The following is an 18,649-nucleotide window of genomic DNA, read 5'->3' on the forward strand; positions in this document are numbered from 1 at the left end:
AACAAGCCAGTGATAAGGCACTTCCAGGTTGGGCCTCGTATTCAAGGCTTGTCCAGCTCTGGGGCTGCCTTCCCAGCTTAGTGAGTCCTGCAGGCACCAGTAGGGACAGCTGCCATGGTCACCTGCTGATTGTGCACCTGAGGCCTTGATGCCCTGGTACAGCTTGGGTTAATGACCCTGTTTATCCACCTGAGTCATCCGATAAGGGGCAGCTGGGCCAGTGGACAGGTGGCCCCATGCCCTGCACCATTCACTTCATTGACTGAAGCGATATCAGGGCCACGTGGAACTCCCAAGTACCCCTCCCCCAGCAGTTCCCCACCAGGCCTGCCAGGGTCAGTGTATTTCTTTTTTTTTTCAATGAACATGACTTCTGGAGTCAAGGTTGTCAGGCCATTCCCCCCTCCTCCCCATTGGGAATATAAATAGCACCCACAGTGCAGAGCAGAGGGAGGGCGGGAGAGCTTGGAGGAAGGAGGAGTGGATCTTCGACCATGAGCTCCAGCCAGGCAGGAACCTGCCCGTGCCAGTATGCTGCAGAACGCCCAGCCATTCTGTATGCACTTTTGAGCCCCAGCCTCAGGGCCAGGCCCTCTGTGTCCCCAGCCCCTAGGCACTGCCTCTGTAGGCAGCACCGGCCTGTCAGGCTGTGCGCCCCACATCGCACCTGCCGGGAAGCCTTGGACGTTCTGGCCAAGACAGTGGTTTTCCTCAAAAACCTGCCGTCCTTCTGCCAGCTGCTGCCCCAGGATCAGCGGCAGCTGCTGCGGGGCTGCTGGGGCCCCCTCTTCCTGATTGGGTTGGCCCAAGACACTGTGACCTTCGAGGTGATGGAGGCCCCAGTTCCCAGCATACTCAAGAAGATCTTGCTGGAGGAGCCTAACAGGAGTACAGGCAGTGGCCAGCAGCCGGATCAGCCCCAGCCCTCACTTGCTGCAGTGCAGTGGCTTCAGTGTTGCCTGGGGTCCATCTGGAGCCTGGAGCTGGGCCCCAAAGAGTATGCCTACCTGAAAGGGACCATCCTCTTCAACCCTGGTGAGCTCCCAGACACTCCAGGATGAGGGCCGAAGCTGGATGGGGGAGGGCCTGGCCAGGGAAGGCACCCGCTAAAGGTTTGACATTTGTTATCTCTTTAGATCCTCCTTATATCAGTCATCTCAAGAAAGAGGCTCAGAGAGGCTAAGTGACTTGCTGAAGGTCACAGCCAGGTAGGGGCAGAGCAGGAATAGAAACTTAAATCTGTCCACACCAAAGACTGGCCCTTGCCACTCTGCCCAAAAAGCTTGCCCTGACCCTCAGGAAAGGTGGGAGTGAGGGAGGGAAGGGTAGGCGGACACAGCTGTGCCTCAGACACAAGTAACATTATGTGAGAAGAGGAATGAAAATAAGGAGGTGTGGGGGAGGGGAGGGAGGAGCCTTTGTAAAGTGCAGCCAGGAAAGCAATGGATTGAGGTAGTGTTTTTTGTAATCTGCAGAGCATCTAGATGAGAATTCCTTGCCAAGAGGCCTGCAAAAAATTGTAGTAATTAATCATAATAATAGTAGGAAAATACTCATATTACACTCACCATATGTTAGGCCCAATTCTATAGTTTTACATATACAAGCTCATTTAAACATTGTAACAAGCCTAGACCCTGGCTGGTGTGGCTCAGTGGATTGAATACTGGCCTGTGAGTTTAAGGGTCATCAGTTTCATTTCCTGTAAGGGCACATGCCTTGGTTGTAGGCCTGGTCCCCAGTTGGGGGCTTGTGAGAGGCAACTATCAATATTTCCCTTGAACAATGATATTTCTCTCCCTTTCTCCCTCCCTTCCCCTCTCTCTAAAAAGAAATAAATAAAATCTTTTAAAAATAACAAGCTGAGGAAATAACAAGCTGAGTTACTAATGTTATACCCATTTTACAGATGAGGAGACCAAGGCACAGAGCTGATATAACTTGCCCGAGGTCAGACAGCTAATAAGTGACAACCTATGATTCAAACGCAGGCAGCCTGGCTCTTTACCATTACTCTATACTGCCTCTTCATAAATCGATGAATGAATAAAGTGAAAAAAGTAAATGAAGGAGCTGGTAGTGGGGCCTCAAAGGCTGAGCAGTAGCCTCAGGTATGTAGCCAGTCTCACCCAGGGGTGGCTGGGCATGGGGTGCTCACCAGCCCTCTTCGCCCTTTGCCCACAGACATACCAGGCCTTCATGCCTCCTCCCACATCTGGCACCTGCAACAGGAAGCTCATCAAGCACTGTGTGAGGTCCTGGAACCCTGGTGCCCAGCAAGCCAAGGCCGTTTGGCTCGTGTCCTCCTCACAGCCTCTACCCTTAAGTCCATTCCTCCCAGCCTGCTTGGGGACCTCTTCTTTCGCCCCATCATTGGAGATGTTGACATCACTGGCCTGCTCGAAGATGAGCTTTTGCTGAGGAGTCGACCGACTCCAGTCCAAGCAGAGATCAGCTGTAGCTTGAGCAGAAGTTGGAAGCACTGATTTGGCCAAGCTGTCCCCAGGGCTGACCTAGCGCTCCCAAAGGGGCAAGCCTATGCATACAACACTTGGCTTCCAAGAAGCAAGTTGGCCCTGGCACAGCCAGATGGACTGAATGGACCCTCACTCGGCCACACCCTGTCTTGGCCTTCCTTGGTCTGGCACAGTGCTCCAGATGTCTGGCGAGCCCTTGGTAGTCCCCATATTTTCTGGTGCAAGATTCCTGTCCTCTCTTGGGGTGGGGATGAAAGCTTAGACTGCTATTGGACTAGATGTCCTACTGACTTTGTACATAACTAACTTATTAGTTTTTGTAATAAAATGTTTTATACCCTTGGAGCCTGACACTGTAGTTTGTGCACGTAGAAGGGACCATCTCACCTTAGCCTCCAGACTCCAGCCTCCAGACCCCATCACAGCAAGCCCAAGAGGAAGGAACCATAAGGAATGTAGGAGCCAGACCTCAGAGAAATGGAATATTAATTTTCAGAGGCGGGTGATGATTTCATTTCTGGGGATGAGATTTATTTGCATGAGATGAATCTAGTTCAGAGCCTCATCACCTCCTTGCCTTTATCTTTGAAGGAAAGGGGTTTCTCTTTGTCCCCCAACTCCTTACTGACCCCCACCTTAGCTCCTGCCTCCTACAAGTTCCCTCTCACCTCAATAAGAATCAGATCACAGCCGGTGAGGAAAACAAAGCAGCCCATCCCATGTCATTAGTCTGAAACAGGCAAAGTGTCTGGAATTTCTACAGTCTGGCATGATTCACTTACCCCATGCCCACAGCCAAGAGAAGAGGATGGTCCATGATTCTCCCAATGGGAGTGGGCAAGGACACCCATGGCTGGGTTCAAAGGCTAAGGCAAGTAGAGGTTTAGTTGTTAAAGTCTAAAACACTTCCATGACGTTGGTTCACAGCCACTTCCCTAAGCCCCCTGAACTCTCTTGTACTGCCCCTGTATCCCAGTCCTTCTCCCAGAATCCATTCCCATTGTTCAGCAACTAGAGAGGCAATGCTTGACATAGCCATGGCTTCCCAGACTGTTCCATTCAGGGCACAGCTTATATCTGTTCTGATTGGTCAATCCCTGTTCCTCACTCTTTGTTAAATATTTTGAATAGCACCCTGGTCAGGGTGACTGACCTGCAGGGTAGACAGGAAGGAATGATAGCAACACACATGCCTATGGGACTCCCTTTGAGGCCTCCTCCTTTCTCCAGCAATAAGGCCTGCCTTCACCAGTCCCCACCCCCTTCACCACCACAGTTTGAATTCTTCTCATGGTGGCCAAGTTAATTATTGCTCAATGAGAGGTCATTCACTCAGGGACGACAGTCTAGGAGTCAAATCGTCACTCAGGCCTCTCCCTAAGGTCCCCCAGGATAGGGACCACAGCTGAATTGGCCCTGTACCCATTATGGGCACCCAGTAGCAGCAACAAGGCACGCACCCGGGTGCCTCTCACCCACGCACCACTCAAACCCAGAATGAGACAGAAACACACACTTCAGACCCCACACAAAAGACACACACTCACACCTATGGCTCTCTCACACCCGCCCATATACTCAGACACACCTACATAGACCCATAAAATAGACCCTCCATCCACCCATACACAGCACACAGCATGGAAATACAGATACACTTACTCAGTGACACGTAACAGACCCAAACACATCACACCGCGGAGACATGCACCCCTGCACCCAAGGGTGTGACATACAACATACAGACATCCTCACACCAGGGTGTGTTCTCCATCTTCTGTGTGTCACAGTAAAAGGGAGAGTAACCCCCAAAGTAGGCAGGCCTGCGTCTGCACATCTACAATGTCTGCCCAGAGCCTGGCATTTAGTGCCTCACCTAGCCAATCACCCCTTTTCCCCATGGTGACTCCAACATCCACCCTCTTCTCAGCCATGCCATGCCCTTCTTAACTTCTTCCAGTCAGAACCTAATCAAATCCCCAAATAAAAGTATCCTTTTTTGGGACTTCCTGCCAAGATGGAGGTGTAGGTAGACACACTACCTATGCACAACCAAAAGAAGGAAAACAACAAATTTAAAAACAAAACCATGCAGAACTGACAGAAAATTGAACTGTATAGAAGTCCAACAACCAAGGAGTTAAAGAAGAAACATTCATCAAGACCAGTAGGAGGGGTGGGCACGGGCAGCCAGTGCAGAGAGGACTCACAGCACAGCAGTGGCTGGAGGACTGGGGAGGGCAAGGCTGCAGCTGATAGACCCGATGAGGTAGTGGATTGCGGACTGGGTGGTCCCACATTCAAGTGCAGATAAACTGGAAAGAACAACTGCAGAGCAAGATAGACTTCACAAACCATGGTCCAACTGCAGGGAAATAAAGCTTCAAACCTCTGACTGAAAACACCTGTGGGGGTTGTGGCAGTGGGATAAACTCCCAGCCTCACAGGAGAGTCCATTGGAGAGACACACAGGGTCCTAGAATGTACGCAAGCCCACCCACAGAAATCAGCACCAGAAGGGCTCAATTTGATTGTGGGTAGTGGGGGAAGGGACTGAAAACTGGCAGAGAGCAAGGCAAGCAGCATTGTTTCCTCTTGGATTCCTCCCCAACATACAGCGTCACAACGCACTGACGTATTGCCCTGCCCTGGTGAACACCTAAGGCTCCTTCCCTTATACATAACAGGTGCATTGAGACAAAAACGATGGTCCAAATGAAAGAACAGGTCAAAGCTCCAGAAATAAATACAACTAAGTGATGAAGAGATAGCCAACCTACCAGATGCACAGTTCAAAACACTGGTAATCAGGATGCTCACACACTTGGTTGAATATGATCACAAATTAAATGAAAAAATGAAAGCTATGCTAAGCGAAATAAAGGAAAATGTACATGGAACCAATAATGATGGACAGGAAACCAAGACTCAAATCAATGGTGTGGACCAGAAGGAAGAAAGAAACATTTAACCAGAACAGAATAAAGAAACAAGGATTCAAAAAAATGAAGAGAGGCTTAGGAACCTCCAGGACATCTTTAAACGTTCCAACATCCAAAACATAGGGATGCCAGAAGGAGAAGAGGAAGAGCAAGAAATTGAAAATTTATTTGAAAAAATAATGAAAAATAACTTCCCCAATCTGGCAAAGGAAGTAGACTTCCAGGAAGTCCAGGAAGCTCAGAGTCCCAAAGAAATTGGACCCAAGGAGGAACACACCGAGGCACATCACAATTACATAACCAAGACTAAAGTTAAGGAGGGAATCTTAAAAGCTGCAAGAGAATAGGAGACAGTTACCTACAAAGGAGTGCCCATGAGACTATCAGCTGACTTCTCACAAGAAACATTGCGGGCAAGAAGGGGCTGGAAAGAAGTATTCCCAGTTATGAAAGGCAAGGACCTACATCCAAGATTACTCCATCTAGCAAAGCTATCATTTAGAATGAAAGGGCAGATAAAGTGCTTCCCAGACAAGGTCAAGTTAAAGGAGTTCATCATCACTAAGCCCTTACTATATGAAATGTTAAAGGGACTTACTAAGAAAAAGAAAATAAAAAATATGAACACTAGCCTAGGCTGGTGTAGCTCAGTGGATTAAGTGTGGGCCTGTGAACCAAAGGATTGTGATTCGATTCCCAGTCAGGGCACACGTCTGGGTTGCAGGCCAGTTCCCAGGGGACACATGAGAGGCAACCATACATTGATATTTCTCTCCCTCTCTCCTTCCCTTACCCTCTAAAGATAAATTTTAAAAATCTTTTAAAAATATGAACACTAAAATGACAACAAATTCACAGTTATTAACAACCAAACCTAAAACAAAAACAAACTAAGTAAACAGCTAGAACAGGAACAGAATCACAGAAATGGAGATCACATGGAGGGTTATCAGTGGGGGAGTGGGAGGGGTAGAGAGGGGGAAAAGGTACAAAGAATATGTAGCATAAATGGTAGGTAGGAAATAGACAGGTGGAGGTTAAGAATAGTATAGGAAATGTAGAAGCCAAAGAACTTATATATGACCAATGAACATGACTAAATGGGGAATGTGGGTGGGAGGGGGGTGTGCAGGGTGGAGGGGAATAAAGGGGAGAAAATGGGACAACTGTAATAGCATATAATCAATAAAATATATATTTTTTTAATTTCCTTTTTTTCTCTCTCATTGTTTTGAGAGAGAGAGGAAGGGAGAGAGAGAAATACTGATGTGAGAGAAAAGCATTGATTAGCTGCCTTCCGCATGTGCCTGGACAGGGGTGGAACCACAACCTAGGTTTGTGCCCAAGCAGAAATCGAACCTGCACCTCCTTGGTCACAGGATGACGGTCCAACCCATTGAGCAAAACAGGCCAGGGCAGAAATGTCCTTTAGAACCTAGAACAGGTCCTGCATCTCCCCCAACCCCTTACCGCACCGCAGATGCCCCAGACCCAAACCTCAGGCCCACAGGCACCTCTCCCTGCCCTGCCCTTCCCAGCACTTTGGCACACACAGCCCCTTCTCACCTTGCAGACACAGGAGGCAATTCTTCCCAGAACAGATGCCTTATCTTCCCATAGGAACCAAATCCAGCAGATGTAGGGATCTCAGGTCATTCTATCTTTTATGTCCCTTTACTAACTGATCCCTTGAGTTTACTGTTGCACCTCTTTAAACCCTCAGGCTGAGTCTTCCTGCCTTTTACCCTTCCCCTCCTCCAACCCTGCACAACCACTAATTACAAGGCATGCCTCTCCACTGCCCCTCTCCACAGGCTTTTCCCCCTCAACTTATTTTTCCATCATCTGAATAGCTTGCCCCTTTTCAAATGTTTTTCCTACTCCCCCCACCCGCCATATGGTCTAGGAGCTACACTTCTGTTTGTTTCATAGCTGTCTCTTAAGTCACTTCTTACGCCCTACCCCAGCCATCTGCAAGAAACACAAAGACGAAACAGCAAAACTAAAGAGAGAATTGCAGTATAATGTAATAAGGAAAATACAGTAATGTTTTCTCTGTGAGACTGCAGGCTTTCCGAAGGTGGGGGACTCTTTCTCCATTATCAGCATCCTCTGAGGAATGGCACCTGTGTCTCTTCAACCAGGGAAGGTAGAGAAGGAAACAGGCTCAGACAGAGTTTGAAACTTACTCAAGGTCTGGGTAGATCACTGTGCTGGATTTGAACACAGGCCTGTGGGACTCTGGAGACCAGGCTCTTGCCACCAGCACAGGCTAGAGTGAATCATGGCAGGGTCCAGTTATCTGCAGCCAGCTCAGCAACGGTTCACTGACCATCTACCATGATCTCTGCTCTGAGGCCCAGCCAGGGATGACTCACTGGGAATCAGGGTCAGTCTTGGGTACTATTTTATTATTTTTATTATCATTACCTTTATTAGCCAAATCACTGACTGCTTATTAAGCAGTCAGCCACAGAAGGGAGCTGTGCCCTGCACTGACACACCCTGGCCTTGGGGCAGTCACAATTTCTAGAACCAGTCATGCCTCCAAAAAGCCAACACCCACTAGCCATCCACCCATTCACTCCATCTTTCAACATCTCTCTTGACATCCACTTGTACCAGACCCCTGTGCTAGCTACCAAGTGAAACAGAATAAATAAGATACAGTCTCTGATTTCACTGAACATCCTGTATGGCAAAGAGAGACACATAAGTAGTAACTGTAACACACAGAGTGATCTGAAAGGTGATAGAGGGAATACAAGAGGCAGCAGGAGCTCAGAAGAGGAAGTAATTAAATCTGCCCTGAGGTGGGAAAAATGCTTCAGTCAAGTGGTGGCTGCTTTGAGCTAAAGAGAATGAATAGGGGCTTGCCAGACAAACCAAGGGATGGATATTACGGACAGAAGGGATGATAGGTGCAAAGGCAGAGACATGTCAGAGAGCACTGTGGCAAGAGATGGTGGACAGAGACCATGTCACAGAACAAGGCAGCAGGGAAGGCAATCTTTGTAAAACTGGTGGAGGTGACAAGACTAAGCTCTCAGAGGAATCAACACTAACAAAGGGGATCACCCATTCCTGGAAGAGCTACTAAACATTTATTGGAAGCTGCACTCCAATAAATGGAGCAGCTACTAAACTTATTGAAAACTACCAAACATTTATTGAAAGCTGTGACCTAAACACATTACATGGATTATGTTATTTAATACTCACAACAACTCTTTGCTGGAAGTACTATCATTATCTCCATTTTATAAATGAGGAAACAAAGGCACAGAGAGGTTAAGTAACTTGCTCAAGGTTGCACAGTTAATAAGTGGTAGAGTCAGGATTTGAACTCAGGTGCTCTGGATTTAGAGCTTATGCTCTTAAACACTATGCTATCAGGCATCTTTACACATTAGGGACAATCTACTGGAAAATAAATTTTGCTATAAGGCAGAATGAGAGTGAAAATGTGGTCTTGGTTACCTTCAGGTTTAAGTTTTTTAAAAGATCTTTATTTATTTATTTATTTTAGAGAGAGGGTGAGGAAAGGAGAAAGAGGAAGAGAAACATCAATGTATGAGAGGTACATCAGATCTGTTGCCTCTCGAACACCCCCAACTGGGGACCTGGCCTGCAACCCAGTCATGTGGCCTGACTGGGAATAGAGCTGGTGATCTTTTGGTTCACAGGCTGGTACTCAGTCCACTGAGCCACACCAGCTAGGGCCCAGGTTTAAGTTTCTGATGACAAATCTGACCTGTGTGTTCCCCCAAGGAAGTGGCCCCAAGTTTTCTGGAGGCAGTCCCCAACCAACACCTAGTGGCATATTCCCATATTAGTGCCAGTAATATTCATTCCACCGATAATGATTTACTGAGAGTCTACTACATACCTAGCATCATGCGAGGCCCTGGAAATTTAGTTCCACAAATGGCAATTGCACACAATCATAACTGCATAACTTCTTGGGTCATCTAACAGATTTTCTAAAGCGTGCCAGCTTTACTTTGGTCCACATTGTTTGCTGTAAAGCATTTATTGTTCAATTTTTATATTTACAAAAATATAGTTTTAACTGAACCTTGTTGTATAACATACAGAAAAGTATACAAATCATACAGGTATAGATTGATGAATTATCACGAAATGAATATATTCCTATAACTACCACCCAGCTCAAGAAATAAAAGAGCATTAGCAACATCCCAGAAACCCTCCCCATCAACCCTCACCATCCTTCCAAAAGGGTGTCACTTTCCCTGATTTCATGAGATCGCTTGTCTTAAACTTTATATAAATGGAATCATATAGTATGTACTCTTTTGTATGTGTCTTCTTTCACTTGATATTTTCAGAGTCATCCTCTTGCTGTGCAGCAGTAATTGATTCATTTCCATTGTACAGTATATACTGTAATTCATTTACTCATATACTGCTGATAAACATTTGGTTCATCAAATAATATTACTAGGGTTATTCTTGTACATATCTTTTGGTGCACAGATGTTTGCAGATCTGTTGCTATATAACAAGAACTGAAATTCCAAGTTATAGAAAGTGTGCTCAACTTTAGTAGATCTTGCCAGTTTTCCAAAATGGTTCTACCAATCTACACTTCCATCAGTTAATTTTAGAATCCAGATATAACATTGTCTCTGTTCACAATTATCCAGATGCTCATTAAAATTTTTATTTTTTTATTTCTCAAATAGGTATAAATTTGTGATCACCACAAAGTAACCATTGCTTTATGTTTTTGAAGTGATTTATTTTCATATTTAAGATGTTTCTATTAAAATTGAATAAAACAAAGTGATATTTATAAAATACATGTAAAGAATAACAGTACAATGGCCCTGGATGGTGTGGCTCAGTGGATTGAATGTCAGCCTGTGAACCAAAGGGTCACTCGTTGAATTCCCAGTCTAGGGCACATGCCTCGGTTGCAGGCCAGGTCCCTGGTGGGGGGATGCACAAGAGGCAACCACACATTGACGTTTCCCTCTTCTTCCCTTCCCCGCCCTCTAAAAATAAATAAATAAAATCTTAAAAAAAAAACTAGTACAATGAACATTCATCATTGCCCCATAGGTCATTATTATCATCAAGTTTGAAGTTCCCAAAAGTAATGAGTACCCTGAATTTCAGGTTAATCATTTCTTTACTTTTCTTTATGGTTTTAAAGCATACTTATTTATGTACCCCTAAAAACATTTTTAGTTTGTATTTTTGAACTTTATATAAATAAAATAGCTGTGTTTTCCTACTTGCTTATTTTCACTCAATATTATGTATCTGAAATTATTGGTACTAAATGCCAATTTATTTCTCTTACAAGAAAATGCATCTATGAATGTTCATATATACTGTCAAATAAAAACAAATTTGGGCTTGGTAAGGAGAGGCTTTATTTGAAATGATTATTGCAGTGCAGGAAAGGAACTATTGCAATAGGAAGCGGGAAGCTTTTGTAATGGGACAACACTCTGATCATAAAATCTGCATGTGTTTTAACCTTAGGCAAAAGTTATTCTTTCTTAGGGAAGAGTAAACTGGCTGGAAAGAACTGGTAGAGAGTATGTGGAATGGCCTTGGCCTGATCAGAGGTTTTACCCTGACACCAGTCTGTTCTCTGGAGGGGCTGTTAAGAAGGGTTTGTGTGCTGGCTGAGGCGGGTGTGTGTGTGGGGCAGGGTGCAAACTTCAGGGACCTGGGGGAAGGAGAGAAGGTTACTAAAGTTTGGTTTGAGATTTTTTTTTATTTTAGAGGGAGGAAGGGAGGGAGAGAAACATCAATGTGTGGTTGCTTCTCGCGCGCCCCCTATTGGGGACTTGGCACACAACACAGGCATGTGCACTAAACTGGGAAATCAAACCTGCCACCCTTTGATTTGAGGGCCGGCAAGCAATCCACTGAGCCACACCAGCCAAAGCATGGTTAATAAACTTTTTGTTGTGATGGATTAGTAGAAACAAGCAGTTCATTTGAGCGTTTATGAGGCCAAGAATTGGAATTTGGAGCCTGAGCGTTATCACAGGTAAACAAGAGGGCGCCCATACGTTTTATCTGTCATAGAAGGAAGGGTGTTTCTTTGCAGCAACCTGTGTTCCAGAACACAGGTTGAGGGGTTTCTTAACCTTCCGTTTTCCAGGATCACAGGGTTGGTAAAGTGCAATTATGTCAATACACCTCCTGATAAACAAGCAAAAAAATTCTTTAAAATACAGACCTATAAGTGGAAATGCTGGGTCAAAACACATATGCAGCTTCGTTTTTACTGGGCAAATTGTTTTCCAAAGTAGTTATACTAGTTCACACTTCCACCAACACGGTATGTTTTCTCCACTTGCTCCACTTTGTCACCAACATTTAAGGATTTAATTTTTTTTTTTTTTTTTGCCAATCTGGTAGATGTGAAATGGATCTTCTTACCTTTCCTTGATTATAAAGAGATTGAACATCTTTAAGAATTCATTAGAAGTGTTTCTTTTCTGTCAAGTGACTTCGGCCCACTTTTCAACTGGATTATCTTTTTTTAGTGATTTGTGAAGTCCACCAGTGGTTTGGAAGAATAAATGGGCGAACGACTGAAAAGTCTCTGAAGAATTGAAATTAGATTGGGGAGATTCCCCAACAACTAAAAGTCTTGAAAACTACACCTCTTGCAGGCTTCATAAACTCATAAGAGTTTATGAAAGAGTTCTGTAATCCCACTTCTCTGGTGAGTTTTCTTAAAAAAAAAAAAAAAAAAAAGTCCTCACCCAAGGGTACGTACCAAGGGTACGTTCACTGATTTCAGAGAAAAACATCGAAGAAAAACCAACGGGTTGCCTCTATTTCACATCCCAGGATGAACTCGCAACCTGGGAATGTGCCCTGACTGAAAGTCGTCCGGAAAAATTTTAGTATACGGGACCAAGCTCAACCAAGTGAGCCACCACGCCAGAGCTCAGGTGAGTTTCTCCATCTTCGCTGGCTTCTCTAGGTAGGACGATGACCCCCAGAAACCTCCCCAATTACAGGTCCAATTCTACAGCTCCCGGCTGACCAATCACGGATTACACGGCGCTGTGACGCAGACTCTCTGCGTCGCTTGCGGTGTTCCCGAGAGAACTGGTTTCAGCCGGTCATGTGATAATCCAAGATGGCGGTGCCCAGAGATGGGGAGGAAGAAGCGGTAATTTACTTAATTGTGAGTGGCATACCTCCGGAGTTGCGCTCGGCCCAGCTACGGAGTTACTTTAGCCAGTTCCGGGAACAGAGCGGCTGTGGTTTCCTTTGTTTCCATTATCGGCATCGTCCTGAGCGGGCAGCTCCCCAGGCTACTCCCGACTCTGGCCTAACTCCTATGGGCCAGAGTCTTGCCCACACTTTAGTCACCGATGCCCAAGATTTCTCCACTCGGGTCTCTGCTCCCGCCCAGCCCCGTACCTGCTGCTGCGTTATCTCGGTACGGGGGGCGGCTCAAGCCCAGAGCCTGCTTCGCATGTATTCGGGCCGCAGGTGGCTGGATTCCCAGGGGACTTCATTGCCTGGTCGTTGTTTCATCCGCAGACTTCGGTTACCTTCGGAGACATCAGGTAAGGTTGGGAAAGATAGCAAACTGGACCTGGGACGCAGGCCCCTTTCCTGACAGGTGATGAGGATAAGTCAGTTCTCTGTTTACGTCTCTATAGGAGTTTAGGTCATTTCTGGACAGAGCTTCAGGCTCAAATTGCACATTAGTTTACTCAGAAAAAAAAAACAAAACAGGAAGGGGCCTATGCGGATGATCTAACATTTTCCATTTAATATGTCCCCTTCAAGTTCTTTTTTTTCTATTTGAAGGGGTTTATTTTTTTGTACTGACACAGAAGGATAAGAAGGAAATCAGGTTTCTAATCCTTTTATTGCCTGCTTTCTTCCTTGCTCCCCACCCAGCACTCTTTAAGCAAGATGCAAATGAAGAGACTTTTTGTTTTCTCAGTACAGCTCCCATTTTCATGGGAAATCACTTTGATGAGGAACAAGAAACAGTGTAGAGCCCTGTCACTCATTCATTCATTCAACAAACCCAGCTTATATTGCTAGACCCAGTGTAACTCCAGCTGGTAGGTAAAGACCAGCTGGACACATTCTGTGCACAAAGTCCAGAGAGGAAGACAAGTGTATAAAAAGGTAATTGTCACAGAGAAGCCATTCTCATGGTTAACATTTACTAAGCACTTCCTGTGTACTTACTAGGCACTCTTCTAAGCCTTTCATTTTTTTATTGACTCCTCATATCAATCCTGTAAGATAGGACTTATTGTTACCCATTTTATAGGTAAGGAAACTGAGAGATGCAGAAATTATGTTACTTGCCCAAGGTTACAGAGGCAGAGTCACAATACAGACCCAGGCGTTTTGCTCCAGAGCATATGCTGTTTATCACTAAGTGCTGTGAGAAGATAGAGGAGGAGAAACCAATAGGGACGTGAAAGCCCATGAAAGTTCAAGACATGATAAATTGTTCGATGTGGCTGGAGCATGATATGAGGGTGTGCAAGGGTTGGGGTTAGTGGCAGAACCAAAAGGTCAACAAGAACCAAATCTGGAAGAAACTTGTGTGCTCAACTGAAGTAATGAGAAATCGCATGAAATTACTGGTTGGTTCTGGTCAGAGAATGGAGGAAGGGATTCTGGGAAAGTTTGAAAGAGAGGAACAACATTAGACTAAAGGATTTTTAAACCTTGACCAATTTCTGGCTCAAGTGTTGTTGGAGGCTTTCTAGGTTTCAAGAGCCATTTCTTCTCACTGGTTCTCAAGGTTTGGGCTCCTTTCCCTTCAAGACCCGGAAGGAACTGCAGAGTCGGAAGGCTAAGAGAGAAGAAGCCTTTACTCTTGGTGACCTGAAGCAATTGCCAGAGCTGAACCCACCAGTGCTGATGCCCAATGGAAATGTGGGGACGCCCCTGCATGTCTTTTTGGAGTTGATCCGGGCCTGCCGCCTGCCCCCTCGGATCATCACCCAGCTGCAGCTCCAGTTCCCCAAGACAGGCTCCTCCAGGCGCTATGGCAACGTGCCTTTCAAGTATGAGGACTCAGAGACTGTGGAGCAGGAAGAGCATGTGTACACAGCTGAGGGTGAGGAAATACCCCAGGGGACCTGCCTGACAGACATATCAGCCAGCCTCTGTGGAGAGCCAGAGGAAGAAGGAGAAAAAGAGGAGGAAGAAGAGTCACACTCAGATGATGTGAGTACAGTCAGCCATCCTGTCATTGCAGGCAGCTTAGAGAGGCCAGGACCTTAAGAATACCACCCTTCACCCTGGCTAGGTTAGCCTAGTTGGTTGGAGAGTTGCCCAGTGTGCTAAGGTTGCAGGTCCCATCTCCTGTGAGGGCACATACAAGAAACAACCAGTGAATGCATAAATAAGTAGAACAACAAATCAGTTTCTCTATCTTTCAATCAATCAGTCAGTTAAAAAAAAAAAAGACTACCTCTTTTCAGTTGTATATTACAAGACTTCTGAACCTGGAGTCCTCGGGAAGATTCCAGAGAATTAGAACTCCCTGGCATTAAATATAAATTGCATGTGTAACTATGCAATTTTGGGGGAAGAGGGGCCAGAACTTTTATCAGAAGATTCTCAAAGGGGCCATCTTTTCATTCCTTAGCAGGAATGTAAGGAGAGTCCTTTTCATAGATGAAAACCTACCAAGAGATAAGATCATCTAAGGAAGGAGAGGTAGAGCTGGCACATGCACCCACTCCCCTTTGCTGCTTGTCTGATCTCTGTGTGCTTTCATTATGTGGCTGAGAAGTCACCTCTGTTTTCTGACCTTGAGTCTGTGGATTGAACACTAGCCTCCACTTCAGTTTTATCAATGAAATACACTTTTCTTCTACCTCTTTCTCCAAACTTGGTTATGCATGCATAAAGTCAGGGGAAGTGTGATTTGTTGGGAAACTTCTTTTTTCCATTTTATGTTTTCTATTTTTTTATTTTACTGTATTTTTCCCATTACTATTTATTCCCCTCTATATCCTCTGTCACCTCCACCCATCCCTTACACCCCCTGTGATTGGGAAACTTTTTTTTTTCCTGCACACACTGGGTAAAAAGTAATCCATCTATGCATTCAAAGCTTCAAGCACAGAGTTGCTAACACATCTGGACCACACCCTTGTGTAGTGCTATACAGACTTCTCTGGCACCTGTTCTGCAGCAGTGATCCCTGAGGCCTCTTTGAGTTTAACCCAGACCCCAAGATTTCAAACCATGATTCATCTTACCATTCCACAAGTCCAGTCAAGCAGTATAAACACAGGGCCTAGCACAGCATTCCAAAGATATTCTAAGACCATTTCCTGCCATTGAAGGGCTTGAAATCTCCTTGAAAGAGAGAACATTGGGAAGGCTGTATAGTGTGGCGAGCCAGGTTTGAATGCTGGCTCTGCCGATGTATAGACATACTACCTTGTGCACACCACTTTATTCCTCTGATACCAAGTTTCCTCGCCTGTAGAATGGGGTAATGGTACTCACCTCATAGGGTTGTTGGGGTGATTAAAGGAGCTAAGATATGTGAAGGGCCTGACACAGTAGAAAATAGGTATCTTGTCCCTTCTTTCTTTGTGATACCATATACAAAGGCCTAAACAGTGGTGCTGATTAAAACAGCAGTTCCAAGACCAGTGAGAGTGCTGTGGGCCTCAGTGTGGATGGGCTCCATCTAGACTATAGACCTTGAGGGAGGAAGAGGATTTAACCAAGTGAAGACATGGTGGTGAAAGAGAAGAGCAGATGTTTCGGGTAGGGGGGAAAATATGCCCCCCCCCCAGAAATAAGAGTAAAGTAGGCTTGTCAGGGGAAAAAGACAAATATGTTGAGAAATGGGGTGGAGAGAGGGGGTGGTCAAGGCCTCAAGAGCCTAATATGTGTTGCATCTTGGAAGAATTTGGAGGAATAGTGCTGAGGGTGCATTTCATGGGCCTGTCCCCTGAGCTGCCCTCCTTATGGGCCTAAGGTCAGGAAGCTACACAGGCAGGTCACCTCTCCCCTTCTTCCAGGATGATGACCGGGGTGAGGAGTGGGAGCGGCATGAAGCGCTGCATGAAGATGTTACCGGGCAAGAGCGTACCGCTGAGCGGCTCTTTGAGGAGGAGATTGAGCTCAAATGGGAGAAGGGCGGCTCTGGTCTGGTGTTCTACACTGATGCCCAGTTCTGGCAGGAGGAAGAAGGAGGTAATACTGGCACCAGTCAAGGTTGGGAGCGATTCCTGCTGCATTCCCTGGTAGTGAGCCAAATAAAGCGCTAGGAAAGTGGCTTACCTTGACTGTGTATGAAGGCCCAGTTATCCTATTCAGGGGTGGGGGGGAATTAGTTGGGTGGAAAGAAAATACCCTCCAGCAAATTCTGAATGACACTCCCAGAGGAGAAATTTAAAACTATTATCAAAAGCCTCAAGTTCTAGAACACATGTCTAAGTCTAGATTTAACCCTTAACAGAACTGAGAGTCCTTAGCTCACGCTGCTTAATGCTTTTATACCTGCAGACTTTGATGAACAGACAGCCGATGACTGGGATGTGGACATGAGTGTGTACTACGACAGAGGTACTGGTCCTGGGCCAGGGGTTGTGGTACTGGGAGGGGGAACTGGTGCCCTGGTCTTGCAGTGAAGTTTACCAGACCTGCTTAGCAGAAGCTGAGATAGGACACCAGTTCCCTTGGGGTAGCTCACTGAGTGTTCCTCTCTTTAGACATCTCTAGTTGAGTGCACTGAGTGCTGGCTGTTGGCAGAGCCTTTTTCCTTTATGGAGCAAGGACATGAAAGGACAGCCCTCAGGAATCTCAATTCTGGTGGGCAGACCCTGGTAGAGTGGGGATCAGTAGCTTACACTCTGGTTAAGAATTTAGATTCTGGAGTCAAGAATGACCTGGATGAGGAGAGAAGGGGAAGACCTGGGTTCTAATTCTATCTTTCATTTGTTGTTCAAATGATTTTTCTGCACCATAATTTCCTCATCTGTTAAGATGGGAAAACCGTGGTTCCTACTCTTGGTGAGTTCCCAGTCTAATGAGAAAAAATAATAAAGTAATAAAACACCATAAAGATGAGTATGTAAATTTTGTGAGGAAGTCCTAGAAACCTGATTTTTCCCGCCTGCTGGGAGAGATGCTTCTGCAAACTGGGCTCTGCTTCCTCAGATGGTGGAGACAAGGATGCCCGGGACTCTGTTCAAATGCGTTTGGAACAAAGACTCCGTGCGGGCCAGGAGGACTGTTCTGTGATGGAACACCAGGTGGGCACCTTTGAGCGCCACACCAAGGTGAGTACTATGCCTGCCCAATCCATTGACCTCTCGCCTTCTCTGCCCCTATTCTTTCCATCTTCCATCCCCTGTCCTCCACGAGAGCCCCATCTCTTGAGTTTTCTCCCTTCCCTCTTCAGGGCATTGGGCGGAAGGTGATGGAGCGGCAGGGCTGGGCTGAGGGCCAGGGCCTGGGCAGCCGGTGCTCAGGAGTGCCTGAGGCCCTGGACAGTGATGGCCAGCACCCCAGATGCAAGCGTGGATTGGGGTGAGTATGGTTGAGGAACTTCTTTGGGGTCCCAAGCTAGCCTTTCAGCTATACCGTGCTTCCCCCTTCCCTCTGGTTTTGGGGTGGGTGTTGGAGACTCCAAGGGGGTGAACTTCAGAATAGAGTTAGATAGAAAAAAACAGGTCTGGATGTCCTGGGGGAGGGGAGTCATTCCCTTAGTCTGAGGAATTTGTGCTTGATGATTGCCATTAGGAAGTCACAGAGCGGTTGACAGTTGTTTTAAACTTTGCATACTTAAAATGAAAGCAGTGAGGCCCCTGGTTACTGGCACTATCGGTGAATGGATAAGGGGGCCGGAGAGCAAAGATCCAGACTTAAAGGCTCTGGTCTTTGGAACAAACCGGATATGTAGTAGTTACTTCCCTGTCCTCCCCAACCCATTTAACTGGGGTTTCAGAGACAGCTGGGTCCTTTTTAATCCAGGTACCACGGAGAGAAGCTACAGCCATTTGGGCAACTGAAGAGACCCCGTGGAACTGGTTTGGGGCTCATCTCCACCATCTATGATGAGCCTCTACCCCAGGACCAAGGGGAGTTGCTGCTCCGCCGCCAGCCACCCACCAGCATGAAGTTTCTGACAGACATGACCTTTGTGAGGAGCCCCAGCTGTGCCTTGGACAGCGTCTCAGAGCCTGAGTGACAGGTTCAGGGGCTTCCTTACTC

The 18,649-nt window shown here is 46.2% G+C and overlaps 2 protein-coding genes across 2 annotated transcripts; both read left to right on the forward strand.

Annotated features, from left to right (window-relative positions):
* The first annotated feature begins 461 nt into the window (after nt 1-461).
* NR0B2 (nuclear receptor subfamily 0 group B member 2) lies at nt 462-2,846 on the forward strand. Its single transcript, XM_037135877.2, has 2 exons — nt 462-1,035; nt 2,185-2,846. The coding sequence occupies exons 1-2, from the start codon at nt 495-497 to the stop codon at nt 2,484-2,486; spliced, it is 843 nt and encodes a 280-aa protein (XP_036991772.2). The 5' UTR covers nt 462-494; the 3' UTR covers nt 2,487-2,846.
* Nucleotides 948-18,635, forward strand: GPATCH3 (G-patch domain containing 3). Its single transcript, XM_037135875.2, has 9 exons — nt 948-1,035; nt 11,956-12,137; nt 12,266-12,996; nt 14,205-14,632; nt 16,453-16,627; nt 16,940-16,999; nt 17,594-17,715; nt 17,838-17,965; nt 18,410-18,635. The coding sequence occupies exons 3-9, from the start codon at nt 12,561-12,563 to the stop codon at nt 18,624-18,626; spliced, it is 1,566 nt and encodes a 521-aa protein (XP_036991770.2). The 5' UTR covers nt 948-1,035; nt 11,956-12,137; nt 12,266-12,560; the 3' UTR covers nt 18,627-18,635.
* Nucleotides 18,636-18,649: the final 14 nt, after the last annotated feature.

This window comes from Artibeus jamaicensis, unplaced genomic scaffold (assembly GCF_021234435.1).
Source record: "Artibeus jamaicensis isolate MK-2021 breed Jamaican fruit bat unplaced genomic scaffold, CSHL_Jam_final scaffold_847, whole genome shotgun sequence".
NCBI lineage: Eukaryota > Metazoa > Chordata > Mammalia > Chiroptera > Phyllostomidae > Artibeus > Artibeus jamaicensis.

Excerpts from the sequence above, each read along its gene's own strand:
- GPATCH3 (XM_037135875.2), top strand. The coding sequence starts at position 12,561 with ATGGCGGTGCCCAGAGATGGGGAGGAAGAAGCGGTAATTTACTTAATT. Across the intron at positions 17,716-17,837 it reads CCTTTGAGCGCCACACCAAG|GGCATTGGGCGGAAGGTGAT; the intron begins GTGAGTACTATG and ends TTCCCTCTTCAG. Across the intron at positions 17,966-18,409 it reads AGATGCAAGCGTGGATTGGG|GTACCACGGAGAGAAGCTAC; the intron begins GTGAGTATGGTT and ends TTTTTAATCCAG.
- NR0B2 (XM_037135877.2), top strand. The coding sequence starts at position 495 with ATGAGCTCCAGCCAGGCAGGAACCTGCCCGTGCCAGTATGCTGCAGAA. Across the intron at positions 1,036-2,184 it reads GACCATCCTCTTCAACCCTG|ACATACCAGGCCTTCATGCC; the intron begins GTGAGCTCCCAG and ends CTTTGCCCACAG.